Source organism: Malaclemys terrapin, chromosome 6, assembly GCF_027887155.1.
Source record: "Malaclemys terrapin pileata isolate rMalTer1 chromosome 6, rMalTer1.hap1, whole genome shotgun sequence".
NCBI classification, from domain to species: domain Eukaryota; kingdom Metazoa; phylum Chordata; order Testudines; family Emydidae; genus Malaclemys; species Malaclemys terrapin.
The window spans coordinates 129,038,258-129,064,129 of record NC_071510.1 but is presented as its reverse complement, the minus strand read 5'-3'; the positions used below and the strand labels follow the sequence as shown (position 1 = coordinate 129,064,129).

The 25,872-nt window shown below is 40.8% G+C and overlaps 1 protein-coding gene and 2 non-coding genes across 4 annotated transcripts in view; all 3 read left to right on the top strand.

Moving 5' to 3' along the window:
* Nucleotides 1-25,872, top strand: part of UBAP2 (ubiquitin associated protein 2) — a 134,282-nt gene that overhangs the window by 70,940 nt on the left and 37,470 nt on the right. Inside the window, exons 9-17 of one of the 2 annotated variants that reach the window (XM_054031826.1) lie at nucleotides 3,174-3,233; nucleotides 4,810-4,862; nucleotides 10,385-10,452; nucleotides 11,485-11,674; nucleotides 12,486-12,708; nucleotides 14,105-14,379; nucleotides 14,936-15,108; nucleotides 16,663-16,873; nucleotides 19,558-19,597. In XM_054031826.1, coding sequence (XP_053887801.1) covers nucleotides 3,174-3,233; nucleotides 4,810-4,862; nucleotides 10,385-10,452; nucleotides 11,485-11,674; nucleotides 12,486-12,708; nucleotides 14,105-14,379; nucleotides 14,936-15,108; nucleotides 16,663-16,873; nucleotides 19,558-19,597 — 1,293 coding nt within the window. The remainder of the gene's footprint in view (nucleotides 1-3,173; nucleotides 3,234-4,809; nucleotides 4,863-10,384; nucleotides 10,453-11,484; nucleotides 11,675-12,485; nucleotides 12,709-14,104; nucleotides 14,380-14,935; nucleotides 15,109-16,662; nucleotides 16,874-19,557; nucleotides 19,598-25,872) is intronic. The other variant, XM_054031827.1, reaches the window with a different exon arrangement.
* LOC128839913 (small nucleolar RNA SNORD121A) lies at nucleotides 11,996-12,079 on the top strand. Its single transcript, XR_008445566.1, has one exon. It is a non-coding gene; the product is annotated as a small nucleolar RNA SNORD121A (small nucleolar RNA).
* Nucleotides 14,515-14,600, top strand: LOC128839914 (small nucleolar RNA SNORD121A). Its single transcript, XR_008445567.1, has one exon. It is a non-coding gene; the product is annotated as a small nucleolar RNA SNORD121A (small nucleolar RNA).

The window sequence follows — 25,872 nt, the reverse complement described above, 5'->3', positions numbered from 1 at the left end:
AGAGAAGAGAGGTGGGAGGCAGGGCATGCTATTTTAATTATTTTAGAAGCAGTGAAATCCTACTTCAATGAAGAAAGGAAAAGATACAAGAAAGGAGAATCTACACTGAGAAATTGATAGTCTCATCCTCACTTCCTTACCAAGAATGGAGAGCTAGAGAAATTCTTGGACGAGCTATTGATATTTGAAATCATGGGAATGTATGCAAATAGAGGACTCTGCCCAGATGTCTGGGCAACAAGAACAGCTAAATATGACTAAGCACAGATTCCTAAGTTACATAGAGGACAACTTTGTGACCCAGATAGAGGAGCTGTCCTTATCTACTTAGCAATAGTAGAAGAATTCACTGAAAAATGGTGTGGGGGTAATGGAGTTTGGTGCTAAAGCATGAGCCACTGAAGTTCTCCTAGCTCTAAATGGGCTAGAACACATCAGTACAAGGGTATTGAAATCAAATTTTGAAGACGATGGAAAGCTGGTGAATGTGGTGCAGTGGGAGGAAAATGTGGGGAGAGAAGCCTGGAGCACCATAAAAATTACCATACCGAAGAGCGAGTGACTAGAAGAATAAGAATAATGCAAAGAAGCAAGAATGCATGCAAAGCAAAGATAAGGGCAACAAAAAAAGCAGAATGAGGCGTCCTCTCTAGGTAGGAGCGGAAAGACAAATTGAGAACAGCTTTTGCATGTTTAGCTGGAAGAAAAGTACTGGACAGCTAGTGGAGAAATACTAAACCACAAATTGCAAAACAGTTCAGCCTTTTTAGATTTTTAAAAGATGTCCTTCTAATATCAACTCAGTTTTGAGTTCATCGTACTTGTTAATTTGTCCCCTCCCACTAACCAGGCTCAATTTTTCAGCTTTTTAAAAATTCTTTTTAGCTTATGAAATTCGTTTGCACTAAAGATGCCTTAGAATATGATGTCCTGGGCTGTCACAGATGGCAGAAGAGTCGCAAAAGGGTGCACGGATACTCTCGAGATGCATCATTCTGGGGCATCATGGAAAAGCCAGCAGGTTCCGTGATGCTACAATACAACACCAAAGTATTGCTGATTGTGAAGTGGAAAGGAGAGGAGGAGTCTAAGTAACTTATAGAACCTCAAAAAGTTAAAACACACATCTATTCCAAAGAGTAGAAGGGAGCAGTTTCCCTATTTGCTGCTTCTGTCCACTATTTTTTTATAGTTGTAGGGTAAGTTATAAATAGCTTAAAGAGAACTTTTTAAAAATGCAAAATGAATGATCCCTACATGAAAAGCAATAAACCTGAGCACTGTGAGTTGGTAGGTTAATGGGGTACTTGCCAGGTGGCCAGAGGTGCCCCCAGCTTTCAGATTTTTTGCAATACACTGAATGCGCTCACTTTCTTGTGACTTCTTGCTATGGGAGAAACGTGTAAGCATCTAGAAAATAATGGGATCCTGAGCAATAAACAGCATGGGTTTTATATAGAGTAAGTCAGAGCAGATTCAATCACTTTTTTTAAATGGAATTATAAAATCAGTGAATGAGAAGAATGCAGTAGATGTGATCAAATGTTTACTAAAGTACGGATATTGTGCCTCAAATTTACTAGTAAATGTAATTCAGGTTGGCTTGGATATGTGCAGTCCCATGTGATTTATGAAACTGACAGAAGGGCCACAAAGAAAAGAGAGCAATAAACCACAATGTATCAGTCTCAGAGGATGGAGGTAATGGTGTAGTGGGGAAGCTGCAAGGGGTTGGGTTTTAGGTCCATTGTTGAAATGGAAAGAGCTTTTTAATGAAAACTGCAGATTATACTAAATTGGGAAGGGCTGTAAATTACAAGGATAACATAAAACAGAGGGGAGCTAGGAAGGTTAGAAATAGGGATACAATAAGTTTCACACTCAAAGTGCAAGGTATTGCATCTGGAGTGAAAGGGGGGGAAAATCCCAAAGGTGTGATCAGTAGCCAGAAATTAGGAGGAAAATAGTAGCAATCACACCAGCAATAAAGAGTAGAATGCACTTTTACTGGCTCGTTGAGCTGCTGCAAGGCAGATAAACCAGCTTTTACGGAAGAAAAATGGAAGCACCCACAGATGGAAATCCAGGATGAAATTTGCATAACAAACATACTTGGAAAAACAAAACACAAACTTTCAATAGAAAGAAGATACTTGTAAAAGCTGCAGTGTACCAGAAGACGTATGGCAATAGTTGACAGAAAATTATTCAAGTTTGCAGTGATGAAAGGTGTCATTAAAGTCAGTGTGATGATTTTTTTGTTTTGTTTTTTGGACTGCAGAGGCCTGAACACGTTGAAGAGAGGACCTGTTGTGCTAGTAGTAAGATCATACCTGGAATACTGTATGCAGTTCCAGGCCCTTCAATGTAGGAAGACCTTGGCAAATAGGAATTAATTCATAGAAGAGCAACAAAGTAGTTGAGGCTGGAGGGATTGACTTTGGAGGCAAGAGTGAGAATGAAATGCGTATAACTTGGCTAATCTTCTAAAATGCGTAGTAGGGGGAGATGTGCTCATTGTCTGCAAATGTTTGAAGGGTGCCAATACAGAAAACGGGTTGATCCAGTGGGGGTATAAAATAGGAATGGGATGAACCATTAGGCTGAATGTCAGGCTGAATGTCCTAACTGTGGGATCTGTTGGTTTGGAATACTTTCCCAAGGGGACTGGTGGAAGCCCCATTCCTGGACTTGCGTAAAAAAAACTATACAAAACACTTGGAGCACTATTGTTTATTATTAAAGTACTGACACAAAATACAGAGACCATCCTTGCCCTGAAGAGCTTTACCATCTACACAAGTCAGACACACAGTAGACAGGAGGATGCATTCTTAAGAGAAACTAATAAAAATACATATAGAACATATCCTGTAGGGAGCAATCCTCCATTGGCCAGGAGGAAGAAGCCAGAGGAAAGGCTGACCTAACTTCCACATCTTAATTATACTACTCGGGCACTTCCTCCTGTCTGAAAAGCCATGGACACATGGGCTTGCTTGGGAGTTTGTCCAGGAATTGGAGATCTGGTGAATTTTCCTTGGAAACGCCAAAAATTACTTTGCTTAGCTACAGGTACATGACTCAACACTTTATATGGAGACCTTCAGTGAGAGGCTATTTGGTATAGTGTGATTGAGAGACATTTCAGGCAATTTTATATTGCTCCACAGAGCCAGCCCAGAGTGGACATTATCTTGCTCAGGACCTGCCAAATAATTGTGGACTCCAAGGTATAAGTCCTCTTTCTTTTTGGGGGGTATGTGTATGTTGGGGGCAGGGCTGTTCAGACTGCCAAATCAGCAGTGTTCAATCCTATTGTCTATGACTTAGCTGCAATGTAAAACACACAGAGGAATGAATTCAGATATATTGATATATATACATCTAGATTGATCTAATTAGCGCAGACTGGATTTGATGCGGTCTTCAAGGGGCTTTATTTTAAAATTCATTAATTGCAAATGGTTCAGTGCCGAATACAAGAATGCTATTAAAACGGAGGTGTCTTGCAAAGCTACATTTGATCAAAGGTGATGGAAACTAAAATTTTACTGCTGGTGGGTGCTTGGCTTGTGGTTGTGTAGTTAATTTGATGGCTCTGTTCCTGGGATAGCCTCAAGTGTGTGTGCCCCAACCCCCCTGCTTTCTAATGGTTTCCGACTGTTGTGTGCCCCCTCTCTCCCTTGCTGTTTCCTATAGAAGAGACCAGTTTTAAAAACATTAAACACGTTTCCTACTGCTGTGCTATTCCTGCACGTGTTAGTCTGCCTGTTGCGCTGCACAGCCTGCTCTCTGCAACTTGTGACATAATTGGCTTGGCACCATGCTGCAGCTGGAGTGGCAGGCCAACCGCCATGCTGCCACACTAGGAATGAGATTTTTTTTCCTGTAAAATGGCTCTTTTCCAACTCGGGAAAGTGGACTGGGGTTATTCTGGCCTGAGGAGACAGCCAGCAGGCAGGAAGGGAATGCCCTAGAGGGGACACCACTGTGTGCTTTCAGCTCGGGCGGGTACGAACCGGTGATACGCAGACTGAGGCACGCAAACCGCAAGTGGCTCTTTAATGTGTCTTATGCTGCTTTTTACAGCACATGATGATATTAAAACACTGGTGATTTAATTATTAGCCAATCTAAGTTATTAACCAATCAGGATGCTTTTACTATGTTGCTTACCAATTGTAGTTGATAAAATAATACTTGGTCAGTCATTTTGCTGTGAGAAATATATATATAAAAATAGTAAATAAAAAAATGAGTTCACACTACTGTGGCTCCTTTTGGGTTATGTTGATCACTGATTTGGCTCCTGAACCACTGAGGTCTGAGTATCACTGGTCCAGATGCAGACTTTGGAAGTCTAAGCAGGTCTTGCTCCACTATGCAGCCAGTATGGATCCCATGTTTATGGTGGTGCAGAGCTCAGATTCTACTCTGCTTTAGGATTCCATCATTAAGTTTAATCATCAGGGAAAGGTGAGTGGGGTGAATGTCTCACCATGCTTGGTTCTATTGAGTATGATGGCTGATTTAAGGACACTGTAGTCTTTCCTTTAACATAAACCATCTCTGGTACCAGAAGGGCTAGAAATATCCTTACATTCTAGAGAACATGTTAAAAATATCTCCCAAAAGACCCTAACTCTGTAGAGCATCTTGTGGTCCTGACCATAATTTCCTGCATGTACTGCATTCATAACTGTAATTAGAGATGGACGGTAAGATGGCTTTTAATGTGCGAACTGAAATAGGATATTGAGTCTTAGGATTTGTGCCTAATTTCTCTTTTCTCCCATACTGCAACAGGAGCATGGAAGAATTCGATAGAAGAATGGACGGCAGAAGACTGGAATGAAGATGTAAGTATATGTGGATGGGTAGGCAGCAATTATTCACTCTGTGCTGTCTGTGCATCTCCTTCAGAAGTCCAAAATAAATGTCCTGTGTAATACTTTGTAACATATGGGGGGGTTGTAAGAAAAATAAATTTTTTTTTTTTTAGTTCATTCCTATTTAATGGAGATCATAAAATCAATTATTTGATGAATTTCATTCTACTTTTTGGTTCAAATAATGTAAAAATATTATTCCCCATTTTATGAGGCTGGGTGAACTATTTGTGAATATAAGAATTTTACATATTTTTTTTTTTACAGTTAAAATATTTTCATTCTTAACCCAACTCTACTATTTATCACTTATGAGAGTTAATCACACACATTTCTCCTTGCATTGTCTAGAGCTTACACCCTTCGCATCATGAGACTTTTTTATATAATGATCTTTATGAACTGGTAGATTAAGTATGAAAAATTAGCGACTGACGAAATTTTGATCCATGTTTTTCTGTTTATAAGATCTATATAATTCTTTTGACTTTTTTCAAAACATGAGTCAGTCTTCTTTGTGTTAACAGACTACTAAAAAAAAAAAAAAAAATCAAGACATAGCATTATCACATAATCACTTTTTTTTTGTTACATTCCACCCCCCAACCTATGTTCATGTATTTTTCTCAGGCCAGTGGCCTTGTTCATATCTGTAAAGCATTTAGCACATTTTTGGTATTCTAATAATAATAATTAATAATACCTACCAGCCCAGTCTGAGGAACCCACAATAACAAACCACTGTGTATATGCAGGTTAGAGGAGTTTGGGGTGGAGTGGAGAAATTTGATAAGGAAACAGAGAACTTTAAAAATCAAGGTCCTTCTGCTGTATGTGGACATCAGATATTCTATGCCCATTTTCCTAAGAGGAGGAGTTTGCTTCAGAATGTTTGGTCAAGACCGGTGGTGATTTTGGCTCTTACTGGAGAGAGGAATGTTTCACTTCAAAGACAAATCTGAAAATTATTTCTTCGCTTCCAAGGAGGTTGTAATCTGGAAAGTATTAAAAGTGCCATGTATTATTATCCCGTGTGCATTCTTTAAAGGTGTCCGTGTTAGATTAATTAGAAATCTGTCTTCTATTTTTTAATGTCTGAGGAGTGGTTCTGTTGTTGGTATAGTATAGTCAAATAACTGGGTTTATTACAGGAGCAAGGCCTTGTTCAAAGAAATCTATGCAGGCTAACAGCTGCATCCATTTGGAGCATCGTCGAAGTCATGTGCTCCCATGTGGGCACAGGGGTTGGTCTAGATCAGGGGTGGGCAACCTATGGCATGCGTGCCAAAGGCAGCACGCGAGCTGATTTTCAGTGGCACTCACACTGCCTGGGTCCTGGCCACCGGTCCAGGGACCTCTGCATTTTAATTTCATTTTAAATTAAGCTTCTTAAACATTTTAAAAACCTTATTTACCAGTACTTTACATACAACAATAGTTTAGTTATATATTATAGACTTACAGAAAGAGACCTTCTAAAAACGTTAAAATGTATTACTGGCACACGAAACCTTAAATTAGAGTGACCAAATGAAGACTCGGCACACTGAAAGGTTGCTGATCCCTGGTCTAGATGGAGCTCATTGCAGGATTAGGGGCTAATTTTGTCTCACTTCACATCAGGGATCCCTCTGTTCTGGCCTGCCAGCTACACTCATGCAACAAACTAATGACTTCAGTGGCTGGTCTATTACAAACTGTTAGTGTTAGTGGAATCCAGTCTCAGTGGACAAAAGCATTGATTCCTTCACATGGAAAAAGTGTAGGTTATTAAAAGGCTCTTTAATCTGGTGGAGAAAGGCATAGCCAGAACCAGTGGCTGGAAGCCAAACCTAGACTAATTTAAATTAGAAATATACTTTAGCCAAGTGCAGATTATGCTTTAGTCAAATGCAAACTATTGGACTCAATACAGTGGTAATTGGATGAAATTTAATGGCCTGTGATATACAGGAGGGCAGACTAAATGATCTAATGGTTTCTTCTGGTCTTAAACTCTACGAATCTAGATATTCTCCATTCTTTTTAAACCGTAATAGACACTTGGAATTACAATATATGAAGATATTGCTTCACCCACCTTGTGTGTCTAGTATATGAAATTGTATTTTGTTAAAGGGACAATGTCAGTGTGAAGGCAAGTCAAATTAAAAGCAAATCTATTTTCAGGTACTACAGTTGGTCCTCAGTCTTCCTGACAGTTTTTACAACCAGTCTCCTATTTAAAAAATAAATGGACAGAAGTGTGACTAAATTGGCAGTGTCCCTTAAACAGAATTTAAGATGGCATGAAAACCATCATTTTCATTTAGTTTTAACTTCTTAGCCTCAGTAACAGTATTGCTGGGAGGGTGCCTCCCAGCCCGGGTAGATAGACTCATGCTAACTTGGCTTGATTTAGTGTGTTAGAAATAGCATTGTGGCCTTGCAGCACTGGCGGAGGCTAGGGCTAGCCACCTAAGCTCCGACCCAGGGGATTGGGTGGGCTTGCGAACCTGTGCCATAAGGTCCGCACCGCTATTTGTAGTGCGCTAGCTCGAGCCAAACTAGCTGTCTACCCAGGCTGGGAGGCAAACTCCCAGCTGCAATGTAGACATACCCGTTAGGGTCCTGATTTTGGTGCTTTGTTACTCTTGCTTTGTATTTTGCTTCAGTTCTTAAATACGCATCTTGAGTATTTGCTCCCAAGCCATATTAGCTGGGTGTGGGAGATGGTTGGCAGCTGGTAAACGTTGCATACTTGGTGACTAGGCAAAGGTTTTACATTTGGAACTTTGCTGATGTTTGTATTTGAAGGGATGTCTCTAAGAAGGGGAGGCGCCCCTGTGAAGTTGACTTCTAAAAACAATTGATCATTGTTTGTCATCCACCTATTTCTAGGAATGTGCTAGTACATTAGTGAAGGGTTTGTTTGTTGTGTAGCACAACTGGTTATCCCAGACAGTTACTCAGAAGCAGATAAAATTGCTTCTAAGAAACTCTGGTGGCATCCGTTTCAGCTGCTGCACATGTCATGGGCTCTGACAAATGCCACAATCCCAGCAGACTCTCAAATCTGCTGCTTGTTTACTGTTTGCCACAGTCCGTAGCATAAATGTAATACAGCAGAGCTACTAACCTGCATCTTGGGCGTTGTTTTGCATGCCATTATACTTGGATAAAGAACATTTTTTCCCTTTCATGCCCAAGAGGCGCTTTTGAAATTGTCTCAAGTCTGTCAAGCTCTCAGGCCAACCTGCTTTCAGGGTTTGTGAGTGTTTTTAGTCACTGTTGATCTTACTCCAGGTTAAGTGGGCATGGGAAACTGTTAATGTTATATTGAGGATTTAATATTTAACTAAGGGATTGCAGATCACAGCCTACCACTCCGCTCTTAACTGACCTCTTAGTGCCATAATAATGCAGGAATCTCACAACGCTGCAGAAAGCATAGTACAGTGTATACTACAATAACACGTAATGGGGGAAGGGCGCTATAGATGGAGCAGGAACCTTTACTATGAATTTATTTGGGCTGAAATTAAACGCTTAACCTTCTTTATTGTTCATTATTAAGGCTATGATTTAGTCATGGAGGTCATGGCAGTCACAGATTCCGTGACTTTACCGGACCTCCATGACTTCTACACATCCCCTGCAACTGGGGATGGCTGGAAGCAGGACCCTGCAGCCAGGGCCGTGCAGCCAGCCCCGCGGCTTCCGGGAGCTTCTGCTGGGGCTGCGCACTCCAGCCCTGCAGTGTCCCAGGCTAGGCAGGGCCATGTCCCTCAACCCTGCAGATTCCCAGGGCCGTGCGCCACCCCCCCTGTAGACAGGGCTTGGCAGGGGGCTGCAGTCGGGGCCGCACATCCCTGTCCTGCAGCTGCAGCCAGTTCTGGAGAAGGGGTTGTATGTCCCCCTTGTTTCCCCCCCCGGCTGCAGGTACTGGAGCTGGGGGCTGTGCCCCCCGCCATGGTGGGAAGCTCAGCCTGTCGGGTCCCCCCGAACCCCCCATGGGATTCCATCCCTCCCCCCTAGCTAGCCCTGGCCCCCAGTTACTTTTAGTAAAGTCACGGACAGGTCACAAGCTCCTTGAATTTTTGTTTATTGCCTGTGACCTGTCCATGACTTTTCCTAAAAATAACCTTGACAAAATCTTAGCCTTATTCATTATGTATATAGTGCTGTGTATGTGTGGTGCTTTACATAACAGATGTGTTTGGAATCTCTGTCCCAAAGAACTAAGTTTAAAATAAGAACCGGCAGAGGCAGCATGGAGGGAACGAGGGAGGGGCTATGAGTTTCGCTTTCTCATAACACACCATACTTTACATGAACTGTGTGCCAGCATAAAATCCAAAACACATTCATCCAGCTCTTCAACCCACTCTTCCAACCCCACGGAACTAGATCTTCGCCTCTGTTGGTGGGAGGCAGTCACCTTTAAAATACACATCCGAATCCATCCTGGCACGTAACACTCAATTTGGATGAACATCGTTCCATAAAAGAACCCTAATCAGATGAGCACTCTTGCAATTTGATTTAGTAACTGTAGCATATTTAGGGATGTAACTCCCAATGATGTTAGTGGAACTGCACACAGTGTGGCAGAGATGAATTTGGCTCTTGCTTTCCAAGACCTCAATGGGACTGCTCACTTGTATAAAGTTAAGAACGTGTCAGGCTTTACAGGAGAAGGGACCCAACCTTCAAACTTTAGTGAAATGCTTGCTCGCTCCTTCGGTAGGTCAGCTGTTCTTAGGCTTGGTCTACACATAAAGTTGTACCGATATAACTAAAGAGATGATTTTATACTGAATTAGTTAAAGGAGAGTAATGTTGTGTGTGAGCACTCTATCTGTTTGAACTTTACTTATATCAGTTTAACAGCTATATAAATATAATCACTTATCGGTGTAACTGCATCCACACCAAAAGTGGTGTCATCAATTTAACGAAGTTGGTTTCTTAAGGCTTGTTTAAACACAAAAGTTGGCTTGCTTTAACGATACTGGTGTAGTAAAAGCAGCACAATTCCCCTAGAGTGGACAGAGTTATGCCAGTAGAAAGGTGCTTGTATTGTACTGTTATCTTATTCCCTGTCCATTATGAGAATAAACTAATTTATGCCAGGGTAAGACATTTTTATGTCACTATCACTGCATTCGCATTAGGGTCTGTCATGATATAACAGTTTGGGTAAAAAAAACCCCACCCCTAACCGATATAGTTAAACTGGTACAAAATCTGTGTGTAGACCAGGCCTTACACCAATGTGTTTAAATCAGTGCAGAACTGTGTACAAGTCCTTATTAAAATTGGGCTGTGTTTACTTTGTCCTTTCAAGGTAATCTGCAGTGCACTTGTTACTCTGATTTGGTATTACTGATCTCTTTAAGTTACATAACCAGGGTTGGATTATTTATTTTGAATATTGCTGCATGTAAACTTTCAATGCACATATAACTAAAATACGCTTTCTCCCTCCTTCTTTCTTCCCCCTTTCTCAGCTTTCTGAAACAAAGGTCTTCACTGCATCTTCTGTTCCAGCTGAGAATCACATCACTCCTGGGCAAAGGTAGGGGAGGATTTACATCTTTGTTCCATTGACTGTTCTCACAGCCTAAACTCTTTCACGCACTCCCTGTAAAGTTGTTGAAGCTTCAGCATTTGGCACACTTTAAAGTTCCATTGGATAAAATACTAGAAAACAATCCTGTGTTTGCCCCCAGGAGGTGGCATGGATGTGAATGGACAAGCTCCTGTCTAATCAGAATTTTTGGGGTGAATTTGTTTTAGTATTAACACCTGATTTTATCTAATATTAGGCTCTGACTACACTGTAGCGTACAAGAGGCCATATTAAGTATATGAAAGGCGTGTGTTCTGAATCCTAATGATGTGTAATGTGGAGCAAATTCAGGCACATGCTTAGTGTTCTGTTCCTGCTTCTGCCACAGAATTCCTATCTGATAATGGGCTAGTTACTTCACTGCTATGTGCGTGAGTTTCCTCATCTACAAAATGGGAATAATACTCACCTCATGGAAGGGGGCAAGCTTGATGCAGTAATATTTGTAAAATACCTTGAGATTCTCAGGTTGCAGGTGCTACAGACATATAAAGTACATACTGACTGAGTGGCAAGATCAATTCAAGTAAGCAAATAACACCTCTTTTCACTTACCCCCCATGGCTCAATCATGTTGATCTCCATGAGCTTACCAGGTAAGCCAATGGGTGTTTAGCTACCATGGTGGTAAGTACTTTGGACATACCCAAGAGGAAATAATATTCAAATTGCACTGCATTTCACTTTGAAAGGCTAAAATACAGAACAAAATGCACTGTTTTCTTCAATTCTGACGCAGTAAATGTGGCCGTGGTAATAACCCTGTGCTCAAGCAGCTGGCAGGGCCTTGCCATCTGAGTAGGAAGCTGGATTCTCGCTCTTCTGAGAGGTGCTGTGTGCTCCAGAGATGAGACCCAGAAAAGTTAAATCATGTTGCTAGCATAGTGTTCTTCGTATGGATCTTAGTTATTTGATCTTCTTTCACTCCTCAAATATCCCAATTGTGAATATTTGACCACAGCTTACTCTTTCTTGTAGCATTGACCTAGTAACGTTACTTCAGAAACCTGTGACTTCTAGCCAAGAAACAGAAGGCAACTCTTTCGAGTCTCCCCAACAGCAGAGCTTTGGCCAAGCCCTAGTCTTCACGAATTCCCAACACAACACCCAGATGGCATCAGGAACTGGCAATTCCAGTGCTGTCAACTCCTATTCTCCTCAGAGTCTGGTAAAGTTCATCTTGGCTTTTTAAAGACTCAGAATCTTAAGGAATAAACTCTTCATACTTTTTCAGTTAGTTTCTTGTTTTTTCATAGCTTTTCTTTGCAGCACTTAACTTGCAGGTGGTATTGAAGTATATAAGAGGACACTGGACTAAGAATATCCTCACCAAAAAAAAAAAAAGTATCAGATGGACCTTTTTGTGCTCACAAGCTTGTTACTTGTCTGTTTAAGTGAACTACTTGTTTTGGTTCTTGAGAAAAGAGCAAATAAGTTTTCTGCATATTGATTAAAATGAAAAACTTTGTTTATAAAGCATTGAATTCTAGGCCAGAAGACTGTGATGTGGCATTTTCCAAGCACATATCTGACTGGTCTGTGTGGAAATCAACTATTACTGAGTTTTCTGGACTAATGGAAAGTTGGCTACCCTTTGTTAGTTTTAATAGAGTTGGAGATTAGATGTAGGAAAATGTTTTGAAACAAATTAAATACTGTTGCCAGTAACTTTACCTTTACACTGTTCTAAGGCACTATATAAACAAAACTACATGGGTCAGATCCTTAGCTTGGGTAAATCAACATACTTCCATTAACAGTTGTGGAGCTAAACCAGTATACAATAGCTGGGGATCTGGCCCTATATTGTTAGTGCTCAGTTGGATTTTCTTGCTAAGTTTTAACTTTTCACTTTTAATTAGAAATCTGGGGATAAAGTATGAATTGAATTGCTGCCAATGGGAGCGATTAACTCAGACCTCACAGGTTTGGTCATGTTAACATTTAGTGAAATATTTTTTTCCTTATTTTCTTCCTAGTCTTCAGTTCTCTGTTCTGGGTTTGGAGAACTTGGATCCTCTAAATTAGCAAACTCCACTGGATCTCCGCTCTTGGACCAGTTGAAGTCTCCAGGTTTGGGTCAGTTCACCTCTCCGAGCTCTCAGCAAAACAGCAGTAGCTCCACTGCCACCACTTCTACCACCACATCATCCTGGGATCTAAAACCCCCTATTAGCCAATCCTCTGTCCTCAGTCAGTTTGGTAAGTGTTTAGATAGTGGGTTGTTTTTTTTTTTTTTTTAAGCCATTGACTGGAACTTCTACTCTTCAGTGCCAGATGTTATGTAAGAGATTTTTAAAATATTGAGAAATGGCTTTTCTTTTGAAATTAGATTCCTAAAGGAGACTAGTAAACTTGGTCACGTTATATTGAGGTTCCATTTATAAAAGGTTAATAAATTATGTATGTTATAAGCATAATAGACGTGAGAAATATTTTTATAGATGGCTTCAGTAGAAAGTGTTACAGATGGTTGTAAGCAGCCTGTTCGGCTCATCTCTGGCAATTGGTTAGCCATTTATTTAAAAATCTGTTGTTAATCTTTTATAAACGGTTTGTAAATGGAACCTTAAGATAAAGTATGACTGTAAATGTCTCTAGGAATCCTGGGGAAAGACCGTTTTATGGTACCTGGACTGTACTTCTACTAGTGACAAAGTATAAAGTTTCAATCCTAGACTAAGTTAATACCACCTTCTGATGCGTTCTCTGGCTCTTTAATAGTGTAGATTGCGTCTTAATCCTGGGACCACCCGCATCCTGCATACTTCCCTTTCTGTCCACAATGGAGTGGATCACCATACCTCCCATTCACAATTACGTGGACCCTTCTCTGAGGAGGGTTAGACAAGATGGAGCAATCTCTACACTGTTGCTTCCAGTGATGCTCCTGCTATGGAGAATTACACAGACCCTGGTTTTGCCAGTATAAAAGCAGCCATGGTGGTAGCAACCACAATTGTTCACATAAAGTAATATTAAGAAAATATTTGTTGTCAGCTGTATTTTAATGCAGTTTAGCAGCTGAAAATAAGGAGAAGCTGGCAACATGTGACCTGCAATGTTCTGTGGACCTCTTGTGTTTGTGAACCATAGTTTTGAATCATTGCTTATAAGCCTGTCTTCCAAAAGACAAGTGTTAGCTTTTATTGTGAATTGCACTTTCCGCATTTAACGGAGTCCCACTTTCAGACAGGTCTTCTCCCTGCGGAGCGGTGCAAGGTCTGACTAAAATAATACATAGCATTTCTGCTAGGGACTTGGGTATAATGCAGTTGTGTGGCCATATGAACAGCTGTCTAATTCCCTATTTTTAAAAAATTGCCATTTAGTCCTATCTCAGAATCTGTTTTCATTTCAAAAAAGAAAACTAAGTTGCCAGCTCTGTGGTTGCAAAAATAATCTTCAAAATCTGAAGCTCATGTAAAATAATGTGTGGACGGCTGACTGAGTCTGCACACAGTCTGCAGCAATAGGTCTGAGAGGGGTGAATAAAAGCACTGATTCTTTAACTACAACTACAGAGATGGAACATAAAAGTCCTGGGAGCAGAGTTTAATGTATCAATTATGATTTTCTTTTCCCAAATGCTGGCTAGACTTTAAATCCCAGCCTGAACCATCCCCAGTTCTCAGCCAGCTGACCCAACGACAGCAACAGCAGACACAGGCAGTCCCTGTTCCTCCTCCTGGCTTGGAGTCCTTCTCCTCCCAAGTAAAACTCCGAGAGCCATCACCAGTAGACAGTTCTATGGCTGCAAGCAAAATGCTGCAGCTCCCCAGCATGTCTATGGATAACCAGACAGTGTCTGCCCATCAAACGCAGCAGAAACAGATCAAACCACCGAAACGGAGGATACCCCCAGCTTCCAAGGTGGGTAACACAGCAGGGGCAAATATATGGTAAATATAGGCTTTAAGATACATGGGGGAGTGGGGAAACTTTGTAGGGGAGTCTTGATGCACTTTTGGGTTTAAAACAGGGAATTTTAAGATGGGTGGCTTTATAGTCCAGAAGACAGTGATGTGGTATTTTCCAAGCACATATCTGATTGCTTTGTGTGGAAATTCAACCATTTCTGAGTGTTTTTGGACTAACTAGTGACTGGGAGGTGAATGCTTAAAACTAAATACTCTTTAAGTCATACTGTCCTCTGTGCCTACTAATCTCTTAGGCCTCAAAAAGTATGTGGGACTGACAAATTAAGTTTTAAGCTGGAGGGATTCTAGTTAGGTGAAATTATACAGCTCCATCTGAGAGGCAGCTGCAGAGACCAACAGATATAGGTTAGAAGCCAAGGCTGTGAGATTGTAACCAAGTTACATACTTGGTGTTCTGTATGTTCATAGTTCCCTAGAGTCCAAGGTGGTTCATGAGTGATTTCTTTCATATAAACTATGTAAATACAGGATTTTGTTTTTACTTTCAGATCCCTGCCTCTGCAGTGGAAATGCCTGGATCAGCCGATGTGACGGGGTTAAATGTTCAGTTTGGAGCTCTGGAGTTTGGGTCAGAGCCTTCTCTCCCAGAGTTTGGGTCGGCCCCAAGCAATGAGAATATTAGCCAGGTGCCCAGCAACAGCTTGTACTCGAAACCTGTAAAGTACGTAAGAGTTTCATTCCTGCATCCTCTGTGTTCTCTGGTACCAAAAAAGTGGCATGTGAAGATCAAGGCCTCTTGTGCCAAGGGGCTGTTTGGTGTAGCTGTCTCAGAAGCAAAATATAATTGCTTGTAAGCCTCAATCTTTATTTTCTGAGGATGGCACCCTTAAAAGGAGGATGGTCCCTTTTCTGATGACTAGAGAAACATTCTGAAAAATGGATTGGCATGGAGGGGGGAACGAATTGAACTTAAATGCTCTTTTCATGAGCTACCCTTCACATTGTTACTTTATCATTTTTAATTATGCTGATTCCCAAAGCTGTTTAAGTGAGGGTTTGGCTCCCTCCCAGCCCATCTCTTCTTATAATTGACCCAGCAGAGATAAATGCATCACAACGTCCGTCAGTAGACTAACACCATAAACTGAGCTCTGACTTCACTGTAAGCTCAGCCTAAAGGCAGCCAGGCTCTGAAGTGGGCAGAAAGCCCTTATTAAAATGCTAATATCTCCAGTAGAAACAAGGGAAATGCAAACATAGCAGCCAAATACATGCTTACTCTTCAAATGTTCTTTCAGAGTTTTGTTTGTGTAAAATCTTCCTTAAAACGTTTATGGAGGATTTGCAAAAATAAATTCCTCCATTCATCTTACATTTTGTAAATGTTAATGTACGAACCTTAAAAAAGGAAGGGAAAAAAAACCCTTCCAGTTTTGGCAGAGCAAACATTGCAGCATTGTGCTGATGTATGGGAGCCTGAAAGAGACCGTATAAACAGAAATGGAGGGATACCTAGTTTCAGTATCCAAGATGTGAAAAATATGACTTGACTTAAAGTAATGTTTGTAACACAGGCAAGAAAATTTAGTTTTTAAAAAGTGCTTTTTAACCTGTAAAGTCCTACAAGCCTGATGTTCACTCAAGCAATACTGGAAAGGCGACAAATGTAAAGAGTTTAGAAAGATCTAGGGGCAGGGAACAAATCTTAGTCTGTGTATGTAAATTGTCATGTATATTTACAGCAGTGTTATGTAATAATAATACCTCTTATTTAGTGCCTTTTGTCAGTAGATCTCAAAGTATTAGAATATTGACTAAAGGCCTCAGTCTGATCTGACGCCATTGTGCTGGGCTCTGGTACAAACACATGGTAAGAAGTGGTATCTGCCCTCTAAACCTTACAATCTAAAAGCATAAGAAATCACTTACGAAGTACAAGATTAATTCTAGCCAGGAAAAAGCAGGAAAACAATTATCATAGCTAGCCTCTTTGAGAGGAGGAAGAATGGAACATGGGATGAGAAAAATACAGTTTTCCTAGGAAGGGGAAATGCTCCCTGTTGCTGAGTGAAGATGCTGGCTCTGAACAGAGGGCCCGCTGTAACTTTGCCTAGGCCCACATTAAATTGTGTTACGCTAGGAAACTGGAACATGAGCAACTTCTAGCTGAGCAAATGGGTACCCAGTTCCAGATTGCTGGGCAGAAGCTGGTAATGTCATGAAGGTATCTGAAATGACATTTAACAAGATGATAAATAACTTTTACTTTTTTCAGTGATCCTTTGAATACCTCTTTGCCAATATCCAATACAGTACAGGAGTCCACCTACACAACCTCTGCCATCACTTCTTCCAGTCTGACCTGCTCATCCCAGAGCACTAGCCCCGTAACAACAACTTCCTCCTATGACCAGACTTCTGTGCATAGCAGGATAGCATACCAAAGCTCCATGGCTCCATCGGACTCAACCCCTGTTGCAGTCACGGTGAGTAGATTTCAGAACCCTTTGATATTGAAAAGAAATTAATTGGGTTAATTGGGTGTTGGTGACATACTAAGGCTACAGCTCAACTGTTTTGTTGAGCTCAGCAATAGTAGTGGTGCTCTGAGACTTCAGTGGCTGACACAGAGATGATATTTTAGTCTGATTCTCTTTTGACCCCCTCCCTCCCAGACTCTGTTGTTCTTTGCTGTTGCTTTTCTTGCCCTTCGGTCCTCAGGTATGCAGATCTTTGTGATGTTTCTATGGATTTTGATTTCTTGATTTGCTCTTCAGTCTGTTTCTAGCTAACATTCTCATTTTGATTGACTCCTCCTTCCTGAAGCTTAGCATCTTGTTTAAAAAAAAAAAAAAAAAATCTATATTACGTGGCTACCATGATATCTTGCCAGCATAACTGCGGTGCAGAGACTGTTTATTTTATTTGTACAGCATATAGCACAGTGGGGCATGACCTGGTTAGGGCCTTCAGGCACAACCACATTATAAATGTTAAATAATAATAAAAATACAAGACCACAAAGCGAACATGCACATTACATTTTAAAGATCACAAGGTCAGCAGGTCCACATAACTTGCATCCAAGAATTTAAAAAGAGATTGCTGAGGAACTCACTGGGCTGTTAATGATGAGTTTCGGTAAGTCTTGGGGAAGACATTGGGGAAGTTCCAGAAAACGAAGAAAGCTAATGTGCCATTATTTAAAAAGGGTAGGTGGGATGACCTGAGTAATTATAAGCCTGTCAGTCTGACGTTGACCCTGAGCAAGATAATGGAGTAGCTGATACAGGACTCAACTAATAAAGAATTATAGGAGGGTTAATGCCAATCAACATAGGTTTATAAAAAATAGATCCTGCCAAACTAACTTGGTATCTTTTTGAGATTACCCATTTGGTTGACAAAGATAATAGTGTTTGATGCAATATACGTAGACTTCTGTGAGGTGTTTGACTTGGCGCTGGCAGACATTTTGATTAAAAATCTAGAATGATATAAAATTAACAAGGCACACGTTAAATGGATTAAAAATTGGCTGATTGATAGGTCTCAAATTGTAATTGTAAACGGGGAATCATCATCGAGTGGGTATGTTTCTAGTGAGATCCTGCAGAGATCTGTTCTTGGTTCTACACTATTGAGCATTTTTATTAATTACCTGGAGGAAAACATAAAATAATCACTGATAAAGTTTGCAGATGACACACAAACTGGGGGAGGTGGTAAATAACAGACAGGTCACTGATTCAGAGTGATCTGGATCACTTGATAAGCTGTATGTAAGCAAACAATGTGTGTTTTTAATGCAGCTAAATATCAATATCTAGGAACAAAGAACGTAGACCATACTTACAGGATGGGGAACTCTGTCTTGGGAAGCAATGATTCTGCAAAAGATCTGGGGGTCATGTTGTCTAATCAGCTGAACGTGAGCTCCCAGTGTGACATTGTGGCCAAAAGAGCTAATGCGAGCCTTGGATGCATAAAAAGGGGAATCTCATGTAGAAGTAGATAGGTTATTTTACCTCTGGTTTTGGCGCTGATGTGACTGCTGTTAGAATACTGTGTCCAATTTACGTGTCCACAATTCAAGAAGGGTGTTGATAATTTGGAGAGGGTTTGGAGAAGAGCTACAAGAATGATTTAAGGATTAGAAAAGAAACCCTATAGTGATATACTCCAGGAGCTCAGTTGATTTAGCTTAACAAAGAGAAGGTTAAGAGATGACATGATTATGGTCTTATAAGTACCTAAATGGGGAGTACACATTTGATAAAGGACTTTTCAAGCTAGCAGAGAAACGTATAACAGGTTCCAGTGGCTGAAAGTCAAAGCTAGACAAATTCACACTGGAAATAAGGCATACATTTTTAACAGGGAGGGTCATTAACCATTGGAACCACTTACCAAGGGTTGTGGTGGATTCTCTGTCACCAGCAATTTTTAAATCAAGTTTGGATGTTTTTCTAAAAGATCTGCTCTAGGGATTATTATGGAGCAGTTCTCTGGCCTGTGTTATACAGGAGGTCAGATTAGATAATCACGATGGTCCCTTCTGGCCTTGGAATCTACAAATCTGTGAATCTAAATGACAATAACATCATCTTTGTATTTCTCCGTATGATCTCCTTGCAGCAATTTCAAACATAATGACGTTCTGGTCTCTGTAATTTAATGGCTCAATCACACTTCCCTTCTGAACCAAGTCCTGTGTGATGGTGCTCAGGATTATAAATCTAGAGCATCCACTTTTGTGGACCAGAATGATCCAAGAAGCAATTGTTTCCTCTCAAACCTTATCTCCCAATGGAGAGTTCCAGCCTCTCTCTGTAATTTGCCTAGGTGCAGTTGTGTGTTCTGTTAGATCAGGGAGACAACAGTTTCTCACGTGTCCCTGACTTTACCATCACTCATTCATACAACCTTCTTGTTTCATTTTTATTCCTGTGTCCCTGGGATGTGTCTCTCAAACATTGTACCTACACTTTCCTACTATATAGTTTAGCCCAAGGAATGGCAGTTGATTATTTGACGTCCCTCTTGACTTTCAGTTTGGAATGAATATAAAGTTTTGCAATGAGCAGCCTGTTAAATGTCTGAATCATGTAGGGTTTTTAATAGCACCTCTGTCAGGTGGCTTACTCATTTGTTTTTCCTTTGTTTACAGAATGGGCACAGTGGTGTTCGAACACAGCCAACTCTTGACAGTAAGTTTATAAAGCTCCATTATAGACACAACTGTTTTTCTGACCATCTCCTACCCCTCAACATACACACCATTGTAATAGATAGCTTAAGGTTTTGTACAGCTTTCTCTGTTTAATTTTTGGCTGAACAGTTTGAGTTTTAAACTTGGTATCCGAAAATAAACACACAGCTTGCACAAGCCCCATTGCTACTCGGTCCTTTCAGAGCACACGTTGCTGCAACCAGAGCTGTCCCCTCTGAGTCCCTCAGCAAACCATCAATCCTTAAAGGGACAGGGCACAGGTAAACATAACCCTGATATTCCTTTGAGTGCTGCACTCCCCCCCCCCCCCCATGTAAATGTAACGTCCCAACATTTCTATTAACTATGTATAACATACAGTCCATTCATTGATTTATTAGACGTCCGTAAGTTGCACAAACTTGTAACTGGTTTCAGAAGGGTAGCCGTGTTAGTCTGTATCAGCAGAAACAACGAGGAGTCCTTGTGGCACCTTAGAGACTAACAAATTTATTTGGGCATAAGTTTTCGTGGGCTAAAACCCACTTCATCAGATGCAATCTGATGAAGTGAGTTTTAGCATCTGATGAAGTGATGCTAGTTTTAGCCCACAAAAGCATATGCCCAAACTCGTAACTGTCATTCTCAACTGTGCCTTTGAGTCTCTCTTTCTCTCACAAGTTCTTGTACTGATGGTGGAAGTGTATACATCTCTCTTCAATTTTTCATATTAAGCAGAAAGTCTGGCAATTTTAGTTCCAAAATCCAACTGAACAATCAGTTCTGAACACCATAGATCCCTAAAGATATTCATATATCAAGAAATAAAAGTTCCTGTATGAGCAGTGATATAGTCATGATAACTCCAAGTCACTGGCATATGGCAAACTATTTAGGGAACATTCTAAATTAACATCATAACAAACTATCCAGAATTATAAAACGCATCATTTAATTTTAGAGCAGTAGACCTACCATGAGTCAATATCACTTTACCAGTATTACATGGATCTTGGATAGACTGCAGGATAAGATACAAGAATAGGCATTTGGTATGGCTCTGACAAACATGAGGGTAGCCAGATGGTACGTTCACTCGTTCAGTAGTTGGATTTAGGCACTGATAAGTAGGTGTCCCTAAATGTTCATATTTTGGTGTCTGTGTGGCTCTTCTTTTTCTAATTGGATGACCTGGAGTGTCAGTGGATTGTTCTGGTGATCTGCCCTCTTGTGCACTGTTGATTTCAGGTTCCATCGTCTCATTTTGCCATTCATGTTTTTCAGTGGCTGGTGTGAATGGCACATCAGTCTAATACAGTTTCCAAATTCACAGGGTCAACCACATCCTCATTTCCCAGATGTGGATGAAATGTTTCTGCCTTGGAATTCACAGAATCTGTGCCATGGGCAATATCTGGTGCCATCACATAATGTAGTTCATCTTCACACTCATTATCATAATCACTGGAGTCCAAATGCTTGTTCTCATTTTGATCTCTGGTTGCACTAGTTTGCCTTGATCTCTGTTTCTTCCTTTGTTGTGGTTTAGAAGGTGTTACATCGAAGGGCAAGCCGTCACAGGGAACTAAAAGATTGCAGTGGAGAACTCTTTAGAACATCCTTCCCCATCTTTTGCTTTTTAATTCATAGACTGGACTATCCCCTTTCCTTTCAAATAAAACATGAATCTTATCTTCCCAACAGGATCTTAATTTTCCTGGTCACCCTCTCTGAAAGATTCTGCACAAGTACTGCCACTAGGCAGGAGGGCAGCACCATGCACTTTCTGACCATAGAGATTTTTACCACAAGTAGCAGATTTTTGAGAACACTTTGATGCCAGTTCATAAGCTTCTTTCATCTGCTGTGTCCATTTCTCAGCTTAATCTTTATGGTGCCCAAGTATACATTGAGTGTATAGGTAAACCAAATGCAATGTCAATGGGCAAACATGGTGATCTTCCATATAATACATAGAGGGAAGAACTCTATAGCTTCATTTTGAGTACAGTTATAGACTTAGATGACCTTATTTAAAGGAGACTTTCCAGCTTGACTTTTGTTCTTCTAGCAAGGTTCACTACATAGTGAAGAGTTCAGTTCTGCCTTTCTACCTGCCCATTGCCTTATGAGTAGTAGGGGGTTGTGTGAGATGTAAAATTGAAACGGTAGTGCTACAACTTTCTGAATAAATTATTTTCACATTTAAATGGTTCTATTGTAACTGTTAGTTGGCTGGTGAGGTTTCTTTTGCTTGACTCATGTACAGACTCTAGTAACATAATGTTTGATCTTCACCTTCATCTGTGGCCAATTAAACCTCTCTCTTGAAAGACTGATTACTTTCTCTGCTCTTAAATGTCCCATCTCTTCATGTAGCTCTTGATTCCCTTTCTTATTTATTTTTCAGATAATACCAGTTGATATTGTAACTTGGTTTTTCAGTAAAGTATTCCATCTGTTTCCAGATGCAATGGTGCCACTCACACACACATTACCATATCCTCCTGTGTTCTCTTGGTTATTTTGTCTTTACCTCATGGATTTATAATGAAGAATTTTAGCAATAGCTGCATCTTCGTTTAGAACTTCCAAAATGTCTTCTTGTGGAAATGGTTTTATGGTGGATTTAATACCAATGGAGATGAGTTTCTACTGGCAAAGGGGTGGTAGTAACAGCTCCTGAATAAGATGCCTTGTCATCTTTTTGTACATCCAAGGACTGAAAGTCAGCATTAATGTCTTTGCTTCTCTCTCTTGTGCGTTCTGTCATAAATTTTTCCATATCAAGGGGCGCTCTGGATAAAGCATCTGGCTCCACGTTAGATTTCCCTAGATGATATTTAACTTTGAAGTTAGTCAGCTAATCCTGAAGCCTGTATGCTGTGGCATTCAGCCTGGCAGAAGTGAAAGCATAGGTTAGCAGGTTGTTATTGCCGTAAACTATGGATTTTGTGTGTGTAGAAATAATCATGGAATTGGTCAGTAACAGCCCACTTCAAAGATAGAAACTCCAGCTTTCCTTAGTGAAGGTGATAATTCTCCTCAGCTGTAGTACATGTTCTTGACTCATACCAATTACTCTATTTACTTTCTTGATATTAATAGAAGACTGCACTTAGTCCCTTATTGGAAGCATCTACATGAAGGATAAAGGGTTACGCAAAATCAGGATAGGCTGTTATTGGTAGCAGTTGTTTTAAAACGTTTTGATGATGCTTAGTTCAGAGAAGTGGCTGTTTGGAGGATATCTGTCCAAATGCCTTTCCTTGCCCTTTAGCTTTCTTCTTTTTCCAAGCCACTTTTGACAGTGATGAGTCAAATTCCAGTGAAACAATCAACAAGTCATACAGTGGCTGTGCTATTCTAGAAAAGTGTTGAATGTAGCTTCGATAGTAGATGATGAAGCCTGGCAGCTTACAAAGTTCCCCTCTCCTGTCCCATGGTTTCTCTGCGAGAGCACAGAGTCAAGGTGTCAGTTTGATCCATCTTATAACCTTCAACAGATACCACCTTTCCCGAGTAATGTTTTAAAGGTCATATATCTAGAAACTTTCACCTTAATTATTCTGTGACTGTTGCAATACTCTCCTTACATTCTCTGCGTGTTCTTCAAAAGTGCCACTGTCCACAAGAACGTTGTCCAGGTAGGGAAATGCCTATGTAATATCATCTTCTAACAACTTAGCTGCCTCTCGAGAGGACGGATTTATTAGTGATGGGGAAAAAACCCGTTTGTTGCTGTAGCAAGTGTCTACACTACAGTGGCGTAGCTGGAGTGCTGCAACTTGTGCTGCTGTAGCACTTGTAGTGTAGACCTACCCTAAATTGGGTACTCTGGGTTGCAGGTTGAGTGTTTAATGGTAAATACAGGCCATCCAGGTAGATCTGATAGTGTCAGCTTTGCCTCTACTCTCTTGTGGTTTTCCTGCATGACATCTGACTGGTAGTGTTCTGTACTGCCACATCTGAAACGGTGGTCACAAGTACCGCTTCTGCCAGATGGTCTGCAGCTAACACATCCTCTTTTCTGGGGTTGCCTGCCTGCTTGTGTGCTCATACCATTCGGTGCTTTTGTGTGCACCCAGACAGCTCGCTTCTTATACTAATTTCAGCCCTTGCACTTTTGAGTTCATCAATACTGGCCTTTAGTTCCCTTATCTCCTCCATCAGCAAGTCACCTTTGGAGATTCTTTTCACTCAAGAGGAGGTGCTGCTTCCCTTTCTGACCTGTGCTCTGCGTATGGCAATTTCACAGAATTACAAGTTGCTGCTGTAGCCTGCGCTCCACTCCCCAACTTCTGGTGTTTCTCTGCTTCCTCAGCTACAGCAGCGTGCAGCTTCTCAAACAAGGTCTCATGTGCAACTTGATTATCTTTTAAACAAGGTTGCATCACCGTCTGAATTATCCGGTCAGGACTGAATGGCTGAATGTGTTTTGTTGCAAGGACAGGGTTATATCTTAGGTCAGAGTCAGCTCCTTGTGAGGCAAACAATACTTTCTCGCTGAAATTGCGTGCCCAGACTAGGAAATTCTGACGTGTCCTTTGGCTCTTGTGCTGGCCTTAAGAGCTGCAGGTGCAGTTCAGTTGCATCTTTCCCTTGGTTGTAGGGCCTTGAGATGTTCCTCCGTTTGGCAGGCTCGGTTAGTGTTTTCCTTCCAGCTAGTTCCTGAGGCTCAGTCCTAGGCAAACTGTCCTAATTACAGCTTCTGTTATCTGTGTACCCCGTTCAAATCCCACTTTCAGTTTGATAAATCCAACTGCTTAGGCTCAGTTAATCTACCCCTTTGGTGGGAGTTCCCAATCTGTCCTGTTTTTAAATGTTTACAGTGTCGTTGTTGTAGCCGTGTTGGTCCCAGGATATTAGAGAGACAAGGTGTGGAAGATACTACCTGACCCACCTTGTGTCTGTTATTTTACAGTTTTTCTTTAAAATTGGTTGTTTGCTGGGATAGGGTGACACATTTTCCCCCTGGGGGTTTGTTTGTTTCATTTCTCTCATGCTATTCTAAAACTGTATTTCAAGTGACTTTGCAGACCTTCAATTTTTAAAGGGACAAGGCACTGGTAACTCTAACCCTGATATTCTCTTGTGAGCTGCACTTTTACTTGCTTGCTAATAATGAAATATTAAAATCAGTCTTATTAAATTTGCTCCCAGATGTGCAACACTGAATAGACTTGGAGTCACAGGGAAGTTCCCAGTTTTATTTTTTTAATTCTCATGCCCACATTGATGTCAATCAGACATTTCTTACCAATTTTCCAGCTTCCCATTTGGAGAACAGATTGATCGTAATTTTATTTTTAGTGGAGTTCAAAAAGAACGTGGCTTTGTTCTGTTCTCTCTTGTTATCCTGCAGCAAACTTCTGGGAATAAGGTTGGCTAACATGCTCCCTCTGCTGGATGGCTTGTCTGCTGCAGTAGAGCGAAAAAACATGCTGATGCATAGACAGTGGTCGTCTGGCCTTTTTGCTTAACCTTTTTTCATGTATTATCTTACTGGTAGTACCCCCTGTGGATTACTTCCTGGTATTCCGATCATTATCAATAACACTATGCTTTTCTGCCCTGTCTGAGCATGTCTGTGTTCCTTTTTATGGGTAGCAGCACAAATTGATCTCCCTGTAAACCTACTCTCTCAGCCCCACACCTTGTGTCCATCCCAACTCTGGGAAGGTATCCATCTCTCAAAAACCACCCTCAAGGTTTGGTGTCGGAAGTAGGGCAGTTGGTCCTTCAAGTACTCTGTTCTCCTACAAGTTTTGTGAACAGAGGTCTTGAGTATCCAGAGGTGTAAACCTGACATGTTTTCATCAGCACAAAATTCAGTTTAAGGTTGAAAAAAAGCTTGAGAGTCTGCTGATTTACCATCTTTGAATCAGTTGCTCTCAAAATATCTATAAAATACTGTTCCAATTGAAAATTGGTTTACAGTCGAAGCATGAGCTACTACAAAGGGAGCTGTGGAAGTTGCTGTCTGTAGCACAGTGGCCTGCTTTTTTATTGATTGGATTTGTTCATCTCCCAAGTTACAAAGTTCTCTGAAGACCCACTTGGCTACTTTTTAAGTCTCAAATTCTTTGCTGTGCAAAGTAAATCATCCTTAACTGACCTTGGAACTCTTAAATTTGATGCATTTGTTCTAGAATCTAGCTCAGAGAGAGTCTCTGCCCATCCCCAATCCTCAATTTCTGTTAACATTGCTGTCCTCTGTCGTACATGTTTGTAAACGGGACCATCTTTGACTCCTCCCACACTTACCCTACA